This window comes from Enhydra lutris, unplaced genomic scaffold, assembly GCF_002288905.1.
Source record: "Enhydra lutris kenyoni isolate GAN:26980312 unplaced genomic scaffold, ASM228890v2 scaffoldscaffold1, whole genome shotgun sequence".
In the NCBI taxonomy this organism is placed as follows: domain Eukaryota; kingdom Metazoa; phylum Chordata; class Mammalia; order Carnivora; family Mustelidae; genus Enhydra; species Enhydra lutris.
In genome coordinates this window covers 8,132,621-8,148,076 of record NW_019154085.1, presented here as the reverse complement: position 1 = coordinate 8,148,076, position 15,456 = coordinate 8,132,621, and the positions used below count along the sequence as shown (strand labels likewise).

Genomic DNA, 15,456 nt, shown 5'->3' with positions numbered 1-15,456 from the left:
GATGAGTGATATTTAGCAACTTTTCATGTGTCTATTTAGCCATCTGGATGTCTTCTTTGGCAAAATGTCTATTGATGTCTTCTGCCCATTTCTTAAGTGGATTATTGTTTTTTGGGTATTGAGTTTGATAAGTTCTTTATAGATTTTGGATCATACTCTTTATCAGATATGTCATTTGCAAATATCTTCTCCCATTCTGTAGGCTGTCTTTTACTTTTGCTTATTGTTTCCTTCACTGTGCAGAAGCTTTTTATCTTGATGAAGTCCCAGTAGTTCATTTTTGGTTTTGTTTCCCTTGCCTCAGGTAACCTGTCTAGTAAGAAGTTGCTATGGCCAAGGTCAAAGAGGTTGCTGCCTGTGTTCTTTAGGATTTTGATATTTCCTGTCTCACATTTGGGTCTTTCATCCATTTTGAATTTATTTTTGCATATGGTGTAAAAAAGTAGCCCAGTTTCCTTCTTATGTCTGTCATTGTCCATGTTTCCCCATAACCACCATGTTTCCCCATAACCATTTGTTGAAAAATTGTCTTTTTTCCACTGGATATTCTTTCCTGCTTTGTCAAAGATTAATTGGCCATATAGCTGCAGGTCCACTTCTGGATTATTTTCTGTTCCGTTGATCCACATGCCTGTTTTTGTGCCAGTACCATACTGTCTTGATGATTACAGCTTGGTAATAGAGCTTGAAGGACGGAATTGTGATGCCACCATCTTTGGGTTTGTTGGTTTTTTTGTTTGTTTGTTTGTTTATTTTTTCAGCATTCCTCTGGCTATCTGGGGACTTTCTGGTTCCATACAAATTTTTGGATTGTTTGTTCTAGCTCTGTAAAGCTGGTGGTATTTTGATAGGGATTGCATTGAATGTGTAAATTCTTTGGGTAGTATAGACATTCTAACAATATTTGTTCTTCCAATCCATGAGCATGGGATGTTTTTCCATTTCTTTATGTCATCTTCAATTTCTTTCATAAGCGTTCTATAGTTTTCAGAGTATAGATCTTTTACTGTTTTAGTCAGGTTTATTTCTAGGTATCTTATGGTTTTTGGTGCAATTGTAAATGGGATCGATACCTTGATTTCTCTTTCTGCTTCTTCATTATTGTTGTAGAGAAATGCAACGTATTTCTGTATGTTGATTTTATATCCTACAACTTCGCTGAATTCATGTATTATTTCTAGCAATGTTTTGGTGGAGTCTTTTGGGTTTTCTACATAGAGTATCATGTCATGTGCAAATAGTGAAAGTTTGGCTTCTTCCTTGCTGATGTTTTAAATTTCTTTTTGCTGCCTGATTGCTGAGGCTAAGATGTCCAGTACTATGTTAAACAACAGTGGTGATAGTGGGCATCCCTGTCAAGTTCCTGACCTTAGGAGAAAAGGTCTCAGTTTTTCCCCATTGAGGATGATATTAACTATGGGTCTTTTTTTTTTTTAATTTTATTTATTTATTTTGACAGAGAGAGATCACAAGTAGGCAGAGAGGCAGACAGAGAGAGAAAGGGAAGAAGACTCCCCGCTAAGCAGAGAGCCCGGTGTGGGGCCAGATCCCAGAACCCTGAGACCATGACCTGAGCCAAAGGCAGAGGCTTTAACCCACTAAGCCATCCAGGTGCCCCAACTATGGGTCTTTTATATATGGCCTTTATGATGTTGAGCTTTATTCCTTCTATCCCTACTTTCTTGAGGTTTTTTTCAAGAAAGGTACTATATATTGTCAAATGTTTTTTCTGCATCTGTTGAGAGAATTATATGGTTCTTATCCTTTCTTTTATAAATGTGGTGTATCATGTTGATTAATTTGTGAATATTGAGCCACCGCTGCAGCCCAGGAAAAAAATCCCACTTGATTGTGGTGAACAATTCTTTTAACATCTGTTGGATTCAATTTGCTAGTATCTTGTTGGGAATTTTTGCATCGATGTTTTTCAGGGATATTGGTCTGAAATTTTCCCTTTTTTAAAAAGTTTTATTTCTTTTACAGAAAGAAAAAGAGAGAGGAAACGGGGTGGGAGCAGTAGAAGGAAAAACTCTCAAGCAGACTCCATGCTGAGTACAGAGACTGACACACAGCTTGATCTCACAACCCTGAGATCATGACTTGAGACCAAATCAAATGTCAGATGTTTAACTGACTGAGCCACCCAGGGGGCCCTCTAATTCTCCTTTTTAGTAGGGTCCTCCGTCTGGTTTTGGAGTCAAGATAATTCTGGCCTCATAGAATGAGTTTAGAGGTTTTCCTTCCATTTCTATTTTTTGGAACAGTTTGAGAAGATTAAGTGTTAACTCTTCTTTAAATGTTTGGTAGAATTCCCCTGGGAAGCCATCTACCATGGACTCCTGTTTCTTGGGAGATATTCGATTACTAGTTCAATTTCTTCGATGGTCATTGGTTTGTTGAAATTTTCTGTTTCTGCTTCAGTTTTGGTAGTTTATATTTTTATAGGAATTTATTTATTTCTTCCAGATGGCCCAATTCATTGTCATATAATTGCTCATAATATACTGTGATAATTGTTTGTGTTTCTGCAGTGTTGGTTGTGATCTTTCCCTCTCTTTAGTGATTATTTATTTGGGTTCTTTCTTTTTTCTTTTTGATAAATCTGGCCAGGTTATCAATTTTGTCAATTCTTTCAAAGAACCAGCTCCTAGTTTTGTTGATCTGTTCTGCTGTTCTTTTTTTAATTTCTATATCCTTTATTTCTGCTCTAATCTTTTATCATTCCCATTTTTCTGCTGATTTTAGGCTTTATTTGCTATTCTTTTTCTAGCTCCTTTAGGTGTAAGGTTAGATTGTGTATTTGAGATTTTTCTTGCTTCTTGAGGTAGGATTGCATTGCTATATACTTCCCTCCTTGACTGCTTTGCTGCATCCCAGATGTTTCTGGACTACTGTGTTTTCATTTTCATTTGCTTCCATGAATTTTTTATTTCTTCTTTAATTTCCTGATTAACCTATTCATCCTTTAGTAGGATGTTCTTTAACCTCCATGTATTTGTAGTCAATCCAAATTTTTTCTTGTGGTTGGCTTCAAGTTTCATAATGCTGTGGTCTGAAAATAGGTGTGGTGTGATCTCAATCTTTCTGCACTGGTTGAGGCCTGATTTGTGACCTGGTGTGTGATCTATTCTGGAGAATATTCCATGTTCACTCAAAAAGAATGTGTATTCTGCCACTTTAGGATGAAATGTTCTGGTGATATCTATGAAGTCCATCTGGTCCAGTGTGTTATTAAAAGCCCTTGTTTCATTATTGATCCTCTGCTTAGATGATCTGTTTATTGCTATAATAATAGGTGTTAAAGTTCCCTATTATTATAGTATTATCAGTGAGTTTCTTTATGTTTGTTATTAATTGATTTAGATATTTGGGTGATCCTAAGATGGAAGAATAAATATTTATAATTGCTTGATTTTCTGGTTGGGTAGACCCCTTTATTATGATATAGTGCTATTCTTCATCTCTTCTTACAGACTTTGGTTTAAAAGTTAGTTTGTCTGATATAAGCATGGCTACTCCAGCTTTCTTCTGACCTTTAGCATGATAAAATGTTCTCCATCCCCTCACTTTCAATCTGCAGGTGTCTGGGTCTAAAATGAGTCTTTCGTAAGCAGCATGTCATGGGTCTTATTTTTTTAATCATTCTTATACCCTATGTCTTTTGATTGGAGCATTTAATCCATTTACATTCAGAGTAATTATTGATAGATATGATTTAGTGCCATTTAAAGCTGTAAAGTTGCCATTGTACCTGTAAAGTTGCTCTTCCTTTAGATTGTCTCTGTTTCCTTTCTAGTCTTTGTTTCTTTTTGGTCTCTCTTTCCCACTAAAAGGGTGCCCTTTAATATTTCTTGCAGGGCTGGTTTAGTGTTCACAAACTCCTTTGGTTTTTGCTTATCTGGGAAATTCTTTATCTTTCCTTCTATTCTGAATGACAGCCTTGCTGGGTGAAGTATACTGGGCTGCATATTTTTCCCCTTAGCACATTGACTATTTCATCCTGCTCCCTTCTGGCCTGCCAGCTTACTGTGGACAAGTCTGCTGCTGACCTTATATATCTTCTTTTGTAGATTAAGGAAGATTTTTTCCCGCTACTTTCAGAATTCTCTCTTTATCTTTGAATTTTGCAAGTTTCCCTATGATATGTCTCAGTATTGATCTGTTTTTGTTGATTTTGAGGGGAGTTCTCTGTGCCTCTTGGACTGTAGTGCCTGTTTCTTTCCCCAGATTAGGGAAGTTCTCAGCCATAATTTATTCAAATAAACCTTTTGCCCCCTTTTCCCACTCTTTTCCTTCAGGGGCTCCTATAATATGGCTCTTGTTGTGCTTTATGTAATTGCCAAGTCCCCTAAATCTATATTCATGATCTAATAGTTTTCTTTCCCTTTTCTTCTCAGCTTCATTATTTTCCATAATTTCATCTTCTGTATCACCTGTTTGTTCCTCTGCTTCTTCCATCCTCACTGTGATTACATACAGTCAGGTTTGCATCTCAGTCGTAGCATTTTTTCATTTTGGCCTGACTAGTTTTCAGGTCTTTTATCTCCATAGCCAGGGTTTCTCTGGTGTTTTCTGTGCTTCTTTCGAGTCCAGCCAGAGTTCTTACGACTGCTGTTCTAACTTCTCTCAGACCTATTGCTGGTGTCTGTTTTGAGTAAATCCCTGGCTGTGATTTCTTCTTGGTCTTTCTTTAGCGGAGAATTCCCCCATCTTGTCATTACATCTGGGTTTCTCTCTTCGGGTACTTGAACACTTGTTATTTTTGTTATTAATTACTTACTGACTGAGAGTAAGACTAGGAAGGAGTCGCACACTGTCCAGGGCCTGGCACTCCCGCAGGCGTCTCCGGTGTGTGCTGTGTGCGCTGCTCTCGCCGTTGCGCTGCTTTTCCCACAGGTCAGTCCTCTGCAGAGTTCCTCGGTTCTTGCAATAGGGAGTGTTTAGGCCTTTAACTAGGTGTGCTTTGATTTGTTAAAATAAGCCTGATTAAAAAAGAAAAAAAAAAAAAAAGCCTGATCTAAAAAAAGGAAAAGGGGCCAAGAAAAACCGCCAAAGAAACAAACAAAAAACTATAAGATAGTTTTCCAAAGAAGAAGAAAGGAAGGAAGCCTGATCCAAAGAAAGAAAAAAAAAAAGCAATGAAAAAACAAACAAACAAACAATAACCTCTAAGCCTGATTCCAAAGGGAGTGGGGGAAGGAGCAAGAAAGCCTGTTCCTATTTCCAAGGAGAGCGGCTCCTGGGCGGCTCCGTCAGTTAAGTGTCTGACTCTTGGTTTCGGGCCTGGTCATGACTTCACGTTCGTGAGGTTGAGCCCCGAGCTGGGCCCATGCTCAGTGCAGAGTCTCCCTGAGATTCCTTCCTCTTCCCTTTCCCTTTCCTTCTGTTTCATCCCCTCTTGTGCACTATGGACACTTTCTTTTGTCCCCCTCTCTCTCTTAAATAAATAAGCAAATAAAATCTCTTTCCACCAGCATTGAAGCTGACGCTTTGGAGCCGTGCGTGGTCAGTGGCCTTGGTGCGCGCAGGGGGCCTGTGTGGGTCTGCTGGGAGAGACGCCTGCCCTGGGCTTACAGTCACACCTGCCCGGGGGAGGATGTCCCTGCTGGGTGCAGCAGGGTGGGGTTTGGTAATACGTGGGAATAGGTTTGATGCCAGAATCCAGTCTAAAATTTTGCCTGTTTTCTAGTCTCTTACTAATTCAACAACAATTGATAAAGTGACTTATCTTCTTCAAATGTTCCAGAACATTTAACATAGTTTACATAGAAAGTTTCTTTCACATCAGTATTTTATCAGATTACATCATATTTAAAGACTTGCAACAGTAAGTAAAGGATGTACAAAAGGGTTGAGGAGAAAGATATCATTGACACTTTCTAGACATGCAGCTCCACTTATGAGAGCATAAATATAATCGCATGTCAGAGAGAAATTTAAGGCATTAGAACTCAGCATGCCATAGGCACGAGTCAGTGTATTTGAATAAAGAATATTTAATCTTGCTCTTCTACTAAGAGATTTTCTCTTGTACTCTCCCTTTAGCAGAAATGGTCAGTTGTTGGTTTCTTTCATTTTTGAAAGCAGATTAGTCCAAATGGTAAGAGTTCCCTTAGTGACTGAGTAAAATTTGGGTAAGAATGCTTATTTGGTCCAGTGAATTATCCCATGAGCTGACTTCTAGGGATGTTTTTACTTTTATGGAATCTCAGAGTAATGATGATAATAGCTAACACTGACATAGTACTGACTGTATGCTGACACTGTTCCAAGTGCTTCATGTATGACAGTGCGATGCATACGGCAGTCCTCTGAGGTAAGGGCTAATAATTCCCACTTTACAGCTAGAAAACAGATACAGAATGATTAAGTAGCTTGCTTAAGGCACAAATTCAAGCCAGGACTCAAAGCAGTCTGACTCCCAGTAGTTTGGCTCCAGAATCTGCGTTCTGAACCATAATGCTAAACTTTTTCTGGATTCTAAAGATGGGCTACGAGCGAGCAGGGCAGATTATAAGAGACGATGGCGCGTGGTGGGGGGAGCTAAAAGAACCGTATTAGGAGGATAAAATGGTGTGCAGTCCTTGATGGAAGAGTCCATGGTACTCCTCACTCTGGTCTACTGTCAGATGACATTTTCCCATAAGGGAGAAAGAAAAAAGACTATTTTTTACATCCATATTTACATACATTAATTCCACTAAAATCAGTTCTTTCCTGAGTACAAAAGTATATGCACAAACATGAGTAAGTAGATGTCCAGGAGTACTAGACACATGTGATACACTGGGGAGTGACAACAGGACATTTAGGGTAGCTTTTGGCTTTATTTAAGGTTGATGGGGTGTGCCACATTACAGAACACATACAACAGTAGGTTCATTCCAACAGAAAATGACTCAGAACCAAACCGATAAGTCTAAATACACTTGGGGTATCTTCTCAGTATGTAATTAAACAGCCTCTTTCAATATCCTCACCCTCAGATTGGCAAGTACAATTATGCTAATGGGTAGGCAGGAGTTCATTGCTTCTACGTTGGGTTTACCACAACTCAGTGGCAGAGAGACCAGAACAGCAGAGTTTGGAGAGCAAGTTAACAATGACAAAACTTTTACATTATGTACTTAAAATATCTTAAAAAAACAGAACAGGAAAAAAATTAGAACAAGAAATATTGGTCTTGGGAATGTTACTTTGGCAGAGCTCTTGTGTTTCTGCCTAAGCACCAGTAAAGAAACCAGGAAATACAAAATCTGAAATAAGACTAAACACAATTTCCTAGGGCTTGAAAAATATGACATATATTCATTTATATTCTAATTGTGCTTGTTTTCTCTCAACGTGCATGTGCAAGTACGTACATGCATTCATTTATTGTGAGGATTTAAACAGTTTTCCAAAAAAATATAGATTCATTCACACCCTGCCACTATAAACATAAAAAATAAAAATTGAAATGAAGTTCCCCTTCCTTTGTTTCAGTGTGGATCACTAAAGTCTGCCTTTCTCCATAACTCTTGCAACTGCTTTGAGGAGACGAGCTAATTTTCTTTGCCCTTCTGGTTCAAGGACAAAACTATATCTCTGCTTTTGGCAACCAGTAGGCACCAGAGTTATTGGCAAATATATTTTGTGGCAAGCTTCTCAAGGCAAGATCAAATTCCCTTCTCCTGGCTGTTAAAGTTCATCATTTCTGAATCACCCCACCAACATAAATGCTTTTTCTCCCTCTCTCCATACCATCCACTCCCCCTCTACCTAGGTAGCCCAGTGTGTGGCTCATTTTCTTGCTCTAGACCCTCTTTTGCCCGTGAACAACTGTCCATGCCCTCTTCCTTCCTCCCTAACAATGGTTTTCTCCTGAATCCCCAACCCGTGCCTGTTTTTACCACTTCAGTCAGTCTTGTGCAGAGAAGAATCATTGGTAAAATAGCAGAATAGTACTCATTCGCACAAAATTTACCTTAGGAGTTTTCCTATTCAGCAATTCCTACAACTTAATGAGGAGTTCTCGTGTTTCGCTTGCATTCTTTACAGTCTCGTTCAGCAGACGCTGGTGCAAAATCCTCAGATGAAGTCGTAGATGAGGTTGCTGGTGACATCTTGGGCAAACTTCCCCACAACTTTGATGTTGAGGCCGCAATGAGGAGGTACCCAACAACATATACTCAGAGCATGAACACTGTGCTTGTCCAAGAGATGGGACGGTTCAATAAATTGTTGCAGACCATAAGGGACTCATGCATTGATATTCAAAAAGCAATCAAGGTAAGGAAATATATACAAGAAAAATCCTTGCAATAACTTATCATTCATTTTACTCAGCAAATATTTACTGGGGGAGAGACTGTGTGGAAACACTGTTCGTTCTGCATTCTGGGGAGAGAAGCAAAATCCCTGCCCTTGAAGACCATGTAGGATTCTGGGAATGATAGTTCGTAAGTGGGTAAGGAATTATGGAGTGTGTTAGATGGCATAGTTTGCTAGATAGGATACATGCTAAGAAAACACAAAGGAGTAAGAAAGACCAAGCCTTGCTTTCACAGAGCTTAAGTTTTAAAGGTTTATTTACTTGAAAGAGAGAGAAAAGAGTGGGGGGAGGAACAGAGGGAGAAGGGGAGAGAAACTGAGCAGACTCCATGCTGAGCCTGAGTCAGGGGCCTGACCTCACGCCCCTGAGATCATGACCTGAGCTGAAACAAAGTGTCGAACATTTAACCAACTGTGCCACCCAGGTGTATCCCCACCCTTTAAAAAATATAAACAACCAATCTTTATTTTATTTTTGAGAGAGAGTGCTCACTTCGGCAGCACATATATTTTTGGGAGAGCGAGAACAGTGGGGAGGGACCAAAGGAGAGGGAGAGAATCCCAAGCAGGCTCTATGCCCAGCGCAGAGTTGGACACTGGGCTCAGTCTCATACCTGAGCTGAAATCAAGAGTCAGACGTTTAACCAAATGAGGCACCTGGAGCCCCCATAGAGCTGAAGTTTTGATTAGGGAGATAAAAATTTAAAATAAATGTATAATTTTGATAAATGTTAAGTTCCATGAGAAAAAAATAAAGGATGAGAGGATAGAGAGTGATGGGTGGGAAACCCATTTTGTGTCAGACGACTGACACAAAGTGAAAGGTGCTGACCCTTCAGCAGGGGTCTGAACTTAATGGCAAACCATGGAACATTCGGACTGAGGATATGGTAAGTGCAAAGACCATGAGAAGAACAAGCTTGGCCTGGTCTGGGAACACTAGGAAAGGCTCTTGTGGCTGGAGTGGAGTGAGCATGGGGGAAACAGTAGGACAGAGAAAAGCCACAGACTCATCGTGGCCTTGTTGGCCATGCTGAAGATCATGAATTTTGTTCTAAAAAACAAAAGTAAGGGGAGGTCTTCAGAGCATGTTAAGCAATGAAGTGAAATGATCTGTTTTACATTTTTAAAAGTTCACTCTGACCCCTGCAGGAAGGACTGTGGGGGAGCAAGTGTGCAGGCAGCCAGCAATCCTACTATTGACGTTCCAGCAGAGCTTGTTTCTGTTGTGGCTTTGGAGGAGGAGCAAAGTGGTTGAATAGGAGCTATTGTGGAAAGAGGGGTCTCCTGGGCTGGTTGTGGTGTCATCTGGCTGGAATGTTTGGCTAAGCAGCATTCAGGGTCCTTGGTTTCTCCTTGACCTGGTTCTTCCTGTGTCCTTCCTGGAAGAGAACGGCCTGGCTTCCGGCATTCTGGGGAAAAGTGGGGAGAGGCCTCAGGGATCTCAGCATCCAATGTACATTCATTCATGTAATTCCTGACTCAGGATGGTAATCTGACCCCCTGCCAAGCCTGGCATCCCCCAGGGATTTCTTATTTTCCCTTCCACATTTCATTCAAGGTAGGCATTGTGCGGATTTGTGGGAGAAGTCCTAGAAATCTGTTTTTGAAACCCAATTTCAATAGCCCTTCTCATTCGGTCCAGGGCCGTCAGTCCCAACACTTTTGGGTATTCCCCAGTGTGTCTGCTTGCTGCTTGGCTTTCTCATCTACTGGTCAGGATCCGGTCAACGCCCGACTTCAACGTCACCTGCCAACGGTCCAAATGCTTTCTAGCTCCCAAAACTGTGTTGCCATCTTGCCTTGCCCTAATTTTTTTCTGCACTTGTAGGCTTATGCCCTTAAAACATAAATTCTTTTACTGCTGTTTTAGTGGGTTTGGGAAAGGAGGCAAAGGAAATGTGGGTGTTGAACATATTAAATTTACTCTAAAATCTTCTCCGTATGTTAGTAGGGGTAATTCTGTCAACTATAGAGAAAAGAGAAACGATGATGGCAACTGGCCCAACTGTAAGGTCAAGGAGGCAGTAATTTTTAAAGTCCTCAAAGTTTCAACATATGTCCACCAGTGATTCAAAATGAGTAAGACTGGGGCCCCTGGCTGGCTCAGTTGGTAGAGCATGCAACTCTTGATCTCAGGGTCATGATTTTGAGCCCCATGTTGGGCAAAGAGTTTACTTAAATAATTAACAAAATGGGATAAGATCAGTTAGACTTCATAGGTGGAACTGAGACTATTTTAACTTTCCAAAGGATTTCATGTAATTTTTCTAATTTTATATTTATCACTATTCTTTTAAGAAGACAGGAGATGTAACAGTTGTCTATTCAAAAGAGCAGTGAACTTGCTGTGAAGTGTGTAAGCCTGATGATTCACAGACCCGTACCCCTGGGGCAAACAATACATTATATGTTAATAAAAAAAAATTTTTTTAAAGGCAAAAAAAAAAAAAAAAGGCAATAAACTAAGTCCAAGTTAGTCTGTGATTTAATAGCTAGTGAGTAGCTAAGTATTAAGATTTTTCCAGGGTGGGCAAAAGGCTGAAGGAAGTCAAAAGGCACAAACTTTTAGTTATAAAATAAAAGCCATGGGAGTGCAATTATAGCCTAATGACTATAGTTAATAATACTGTGTTGCAAATTCAAAAGTTGTTGCGAGTGAATCTTAAAAGTTCTCATCACAAGAAATAATACTGTAACTATGTACGGTGACAGATGTTACCCAGACTATTGTGACCATTTTGCAATATATCCAAATACTAAACCATCATATTGTATATATGAAACTAATACAGTTGAGGCTTTAACAACATGGGGGTTAGGGTTGCTGACCCCCTTGTAGCCAAAAATCCACATATAACTCCTGACCTCTCAAAAGCTTAACTGCTAATAGCCAACTGATGACTGGAAGCCTTGTCCATAACATAAACAGTCAACACATAACATGTATAATGTACTGTATTCTTACAATACCATTCTCTGAAATCTTTCATTATTTCCAGGTTACTTGGTTCATCTGTGAGTTTCTTCAAATAGGTACAAATCTCAAAAAAAAATTTTTTTCAATGTATTTATTGAAAAAAATCCACATGGACCCATACAGTTCAAATCCATTTGTTCAAGGTTCAACTCTACCATGTTACATGTCAATTATACCCCAGTAAGAAAATTTTCCACAAAAATTTGATTAAAAGTAAAATTGTCAATATTTTGTAAGGAATAGTTCAATGACTCCATGACTTACTGTCAGCAAAAGAATGTATCTTTTCTTTTTTCCTGTATGACTCAGCTTTCATCACAAGTTTAAAGATTTTATTTATTTATTTGACAGACAGAGATCACAACTAGGCAGAGAGACAGGAGAGAGAGGAGGGGAAGCACGCTCCCTACCAACCAGAGAGCCCGATGCGGGGCTCGATCCCAGAACCCTGGGATCAGGACCCGAGCCAAAGGCAGAGGCTTTAACCCACTGAGCCACCCAGGCGCCCCTTTCATCACAAGTTTAAACAAAGGATAATTATGAAAAAGGTATTTAAGAGAGGATTGTCCAAAATCAGTATTATCATGTTAACCAAATGTTTCAGGGGCTTGTGGTGATGTCTACAGATCTTGAAGAAGTGGTTAGCAGCATTCTGAATGTCAAAATTCCAGGAATGTGGATGGGTAAATCATACCCAAGCCTTAAACCACTTGGGAGCTATGTGAATGACTTCCTTTCAAGACTGAAATTCTTGCAAGTGAGTTCATCTAAACTATCATATATGGTTTCATTTCATTTTCATCAGGATGCCTAACGTGACATTACTCTCTAGTTTTTCTGTGCATCCCAGGCAGAAATGACCAGTACTCAGTATTGCATATAATGTACGTAACTGTTACACTGAACTGTCAAAATACGAATATGGGAAACAGAATCTCTGAAAGCTTCTTTAGAACAGGTGTTCATATTTAGTAAACAACACACTCAAGTTAGTGATGCTTGAAGAGAGAAAACAACTGGCTATGTTGATTTTTTACGTTAAATACTAAGCATCAAAATAGATTCCTAGAGCAGAGCACCTTAGAAAGCCAGGCGAGCTACTAGCAAGAAGCGTTATCTTTTCCTTGTCCAGCATTCTTCCAGATCATGAAGTCAGTAGACTGCTGGTTCAGCCCAACATGGTAATAATCTCCATGGCGAATTGTCTTGGAAATGTTGAGTGTGCAGAAACCTGTCTCCTAATTATCCGGCAATACTGGTGCTTAACTATGTTATTAATTATATTCATTAAAAGTATTAATTTCCTACATACTTTTCATAATGTATCAAAACTGCTTGTGAGAAAATTTCTGCAGGGATAAAATGACTCAACTTCCCTTGAATAACACAGGCCTTCTTGTTATTACTAGAGTTGACACTAAAGAAATAAGATTATTCTTGAACGATGAAGGCTCTACCTTGGACTCTAACAGGGAAAAGTTCTTCAAATTCTTTTGACTTCTATAATTTTCTATTTAAAATCAGTAGTCAATTAGCTTCTTAAAGTATGATATGAACAGAATTATTTGGGTATCTTTGATATTTATACTATCTTAAGCTCTCACTATGGTTTCTTTAGTAAGTTCTTTGTATAATACTGTGTTTCCATATGTTGGATTTCATTGTATTTTTGGTAAAGTAGGTGGGAAAACTTCCAAAGGAATATTCTACTGGACAGCAATGATGAGAGAGAAAAAAATGGGAAAAATATTACCAGATGTTATAGGGATCTAGTCAACTATAGAACATGATATATTGTGCAACAACGTATATCAGATATTCATCATTGTGTGGAGCTTTTTGGGAGGAATCACTAGGCACATACAGAGACATTCACTTCTGCATTAACCCACATTGTGACATCCCAGCTGAGGCAATGGATATGAAACGGAAGTCAGAACATACACTGAATAAGTAGCTTTTTAAAACCTCGACAGTGTCAAGTTTTTTCCCTGAACGTGTTGGCTCACTTATGAGTCTACCTAAAGCATAACAGGGGGAGTGCTGGGGTGAATTTTATTAAGCTGTTGTTGTATTCAAAGTTGAAAGGCTCCAACCTCATGACATGTGTGCTTTGTCATCACAGCAGTGGTACGAGGTTGGCCCGCCTCCAGTCTTCTGGCTCTCCGGCTTCTTCTTCACGCAAGCCTTCCTGACTGGTGCCCAGCAGAACTATGCCAGGAAATACACCATCCCCATTGACCTTCTCGGGTTTGACTATGAGGTGATGGAGGACAAGGAGTACAAGCACGCCCCGGAAGATGGTAAGTGCGCCGGCAGAGTGAGTCGGCTTCCATCGAGGTACAGAACAGACAACGTTCTTGCTTACTTTGCTCAACTGTCAGAATTTTAATCATCATGTATGTTACTCTCAAGTAGTTGAGGAAAAGAAATTGTTATCAACATGCACTATACTTTTACAGTCTATCACCTTAAAAACAAATCAACAAAGAATTCCAGCCATCTTAACATCCACATACCCTCAGCAACTGTCCCGTGTCTCTCTCCCTTTTATAGCAAATTTCTTCAAAGAATTGTCTTTACATGCCCTCTCCAGGCTCTCACTTCCTAGTTCCCATCTACCTCTCATCCTCTCCAATAAACTGATGTTAGTAATAAACAGAGTTAGTAATGACCTCCTTATTGGCAAATCCCATGAATTCAGTCTTCATCTTAAACTCATAGTTCTCATCCGTTGACAACCACTCTCCTAAAGACATCCTTCTCCCTGGGTTTCTCCTGATTCTCTCACCGGACACATACATGCTTCTTTGCTAGCTTTTCCTCCTCTGAATACTGGAGTTTCCAAGGACTTAATCCTGGGACAGTTGCTCTTTTCTTTTATTTTTATTCCTAATACACTCAGAATGGGCCTATTGTTGAATACCCGAAGGGCACGTAAGAACCTTCTGCTAAGGTGTTGTTTATTGTTCCTTCCATTATATCAGCCTTAAAATAATACATTCTCTGTACAGCTCACTGTAACACATGCTCTTAGAGAGACCAATAAAATGTTTAAGTTCCCCTGTCCTAATAAAAGTCAAAATGTAGATAGATAAGCAATATACTAAGAAGGATAAATAATTTGGTTCCAACAAAGTTGGGTAAAAAGGAATCAGAGGAAGGGCATGGAGTTACTCTGTATCACTGTTGGGTCCAGAACACCCCCATTACACACAGGTGGAAACAAAGGCTCCGGAGAGTTAACTAACTTGTCCAAGGTGTCTCGGCCAGCAATAGGCAGAGTTGACCAAAGCCCATGCCATCTGGCTTTTATGCTTCACTAGCTGCTTCCTTAAAGGCCTGCTGAGTATTTTTGTGGAAGTACAAGTCTGAAAACATTATCACCTTTCTCAAGAAAAGTTTCTTGAAGAACCTATGGTTGACTCTAAAGTATTTAATTCAGATGCAAGATTTTTTTTTTCTAAATTCTCCTCATATCATTATGATAAAAGGCAGGGAAAATGACATTTCAATTGAAGGCAAGTTAGCATAGATGTCCCTCAGAGTTACAAGTTTTTTTGAACTCAGCTAAAAAACACACTCAACGCATTGCCCGAAGTTTATGAACTAGTTAATATTGAAGATAAAACTACTGAATTGCCAATCATTATACACTGAACTTAGACATGGTACAAGGTCATTGGTATCTCTTTTTACAGTGACTTACTAATTTAACCCACAACTGTTCTTATTCAAGATCTAAATGTATCAAAATCCAAAATTATCTGGAAAACAGTGGGGCAGATATAAAGTACAGCTTCAGGATCAGTAAGGACCAGTCAGTGCTCTAAGATCATGCAGTGAAGCGTAGCCATCGATTAAAGGAACCATTTCACTGAATGTTGAAGTATCAGCCAAGGTCTGATTTATAATAGCTGATAGACAGTAATTCGTGAATTACTGCTGATAGATAGTAAATTGTGAATTTTATTGCTTTGTACACACACACACACACACACACACACGTTTTCACCAATAAACACAGATACCCACAATATAGCCTTTTTGTCATTCCTATTTTTTCCTTCCAACTTAGCTAATTGCCCAAAGGAAAATGAGATTCCATGGAATGATTTGGAGCAATGAGCTTTTCCCAAAGAACAACTTTCTCATGGGACCCT

The 15,456-nt window shown here is 39.3% G+C and overlaps 1 protein-coding gene across 1 annotated transcript in view; it reads left to right on the top strand.

Moving 5' to 3' along the window:
- Positions 1–15,456, top strand: part of LOC111156405 (dynein axonemal heavy chain 7) — a 263,890-nt gene that overhangs the window by 242,094 nt on the left and 6,340 nt on the right. Inside the window, exons 61-63 of the mRNA XM_022517313.1 lie at positions 8,041–8,271; positions 11,898–12,050; positions 13,419–13,596. Of these exons, the coding sequence (XP_022373021.1) occupies positions 8,041–8,271; positions 11,898–12,050; positions 13,419–13,596 (562 nt within the window). The remainder of the gene's footprint in view (positions 1–8,040; positions 8,272–11,897; positions 12,051–13,418; positions 13,597–15,456) is intronic.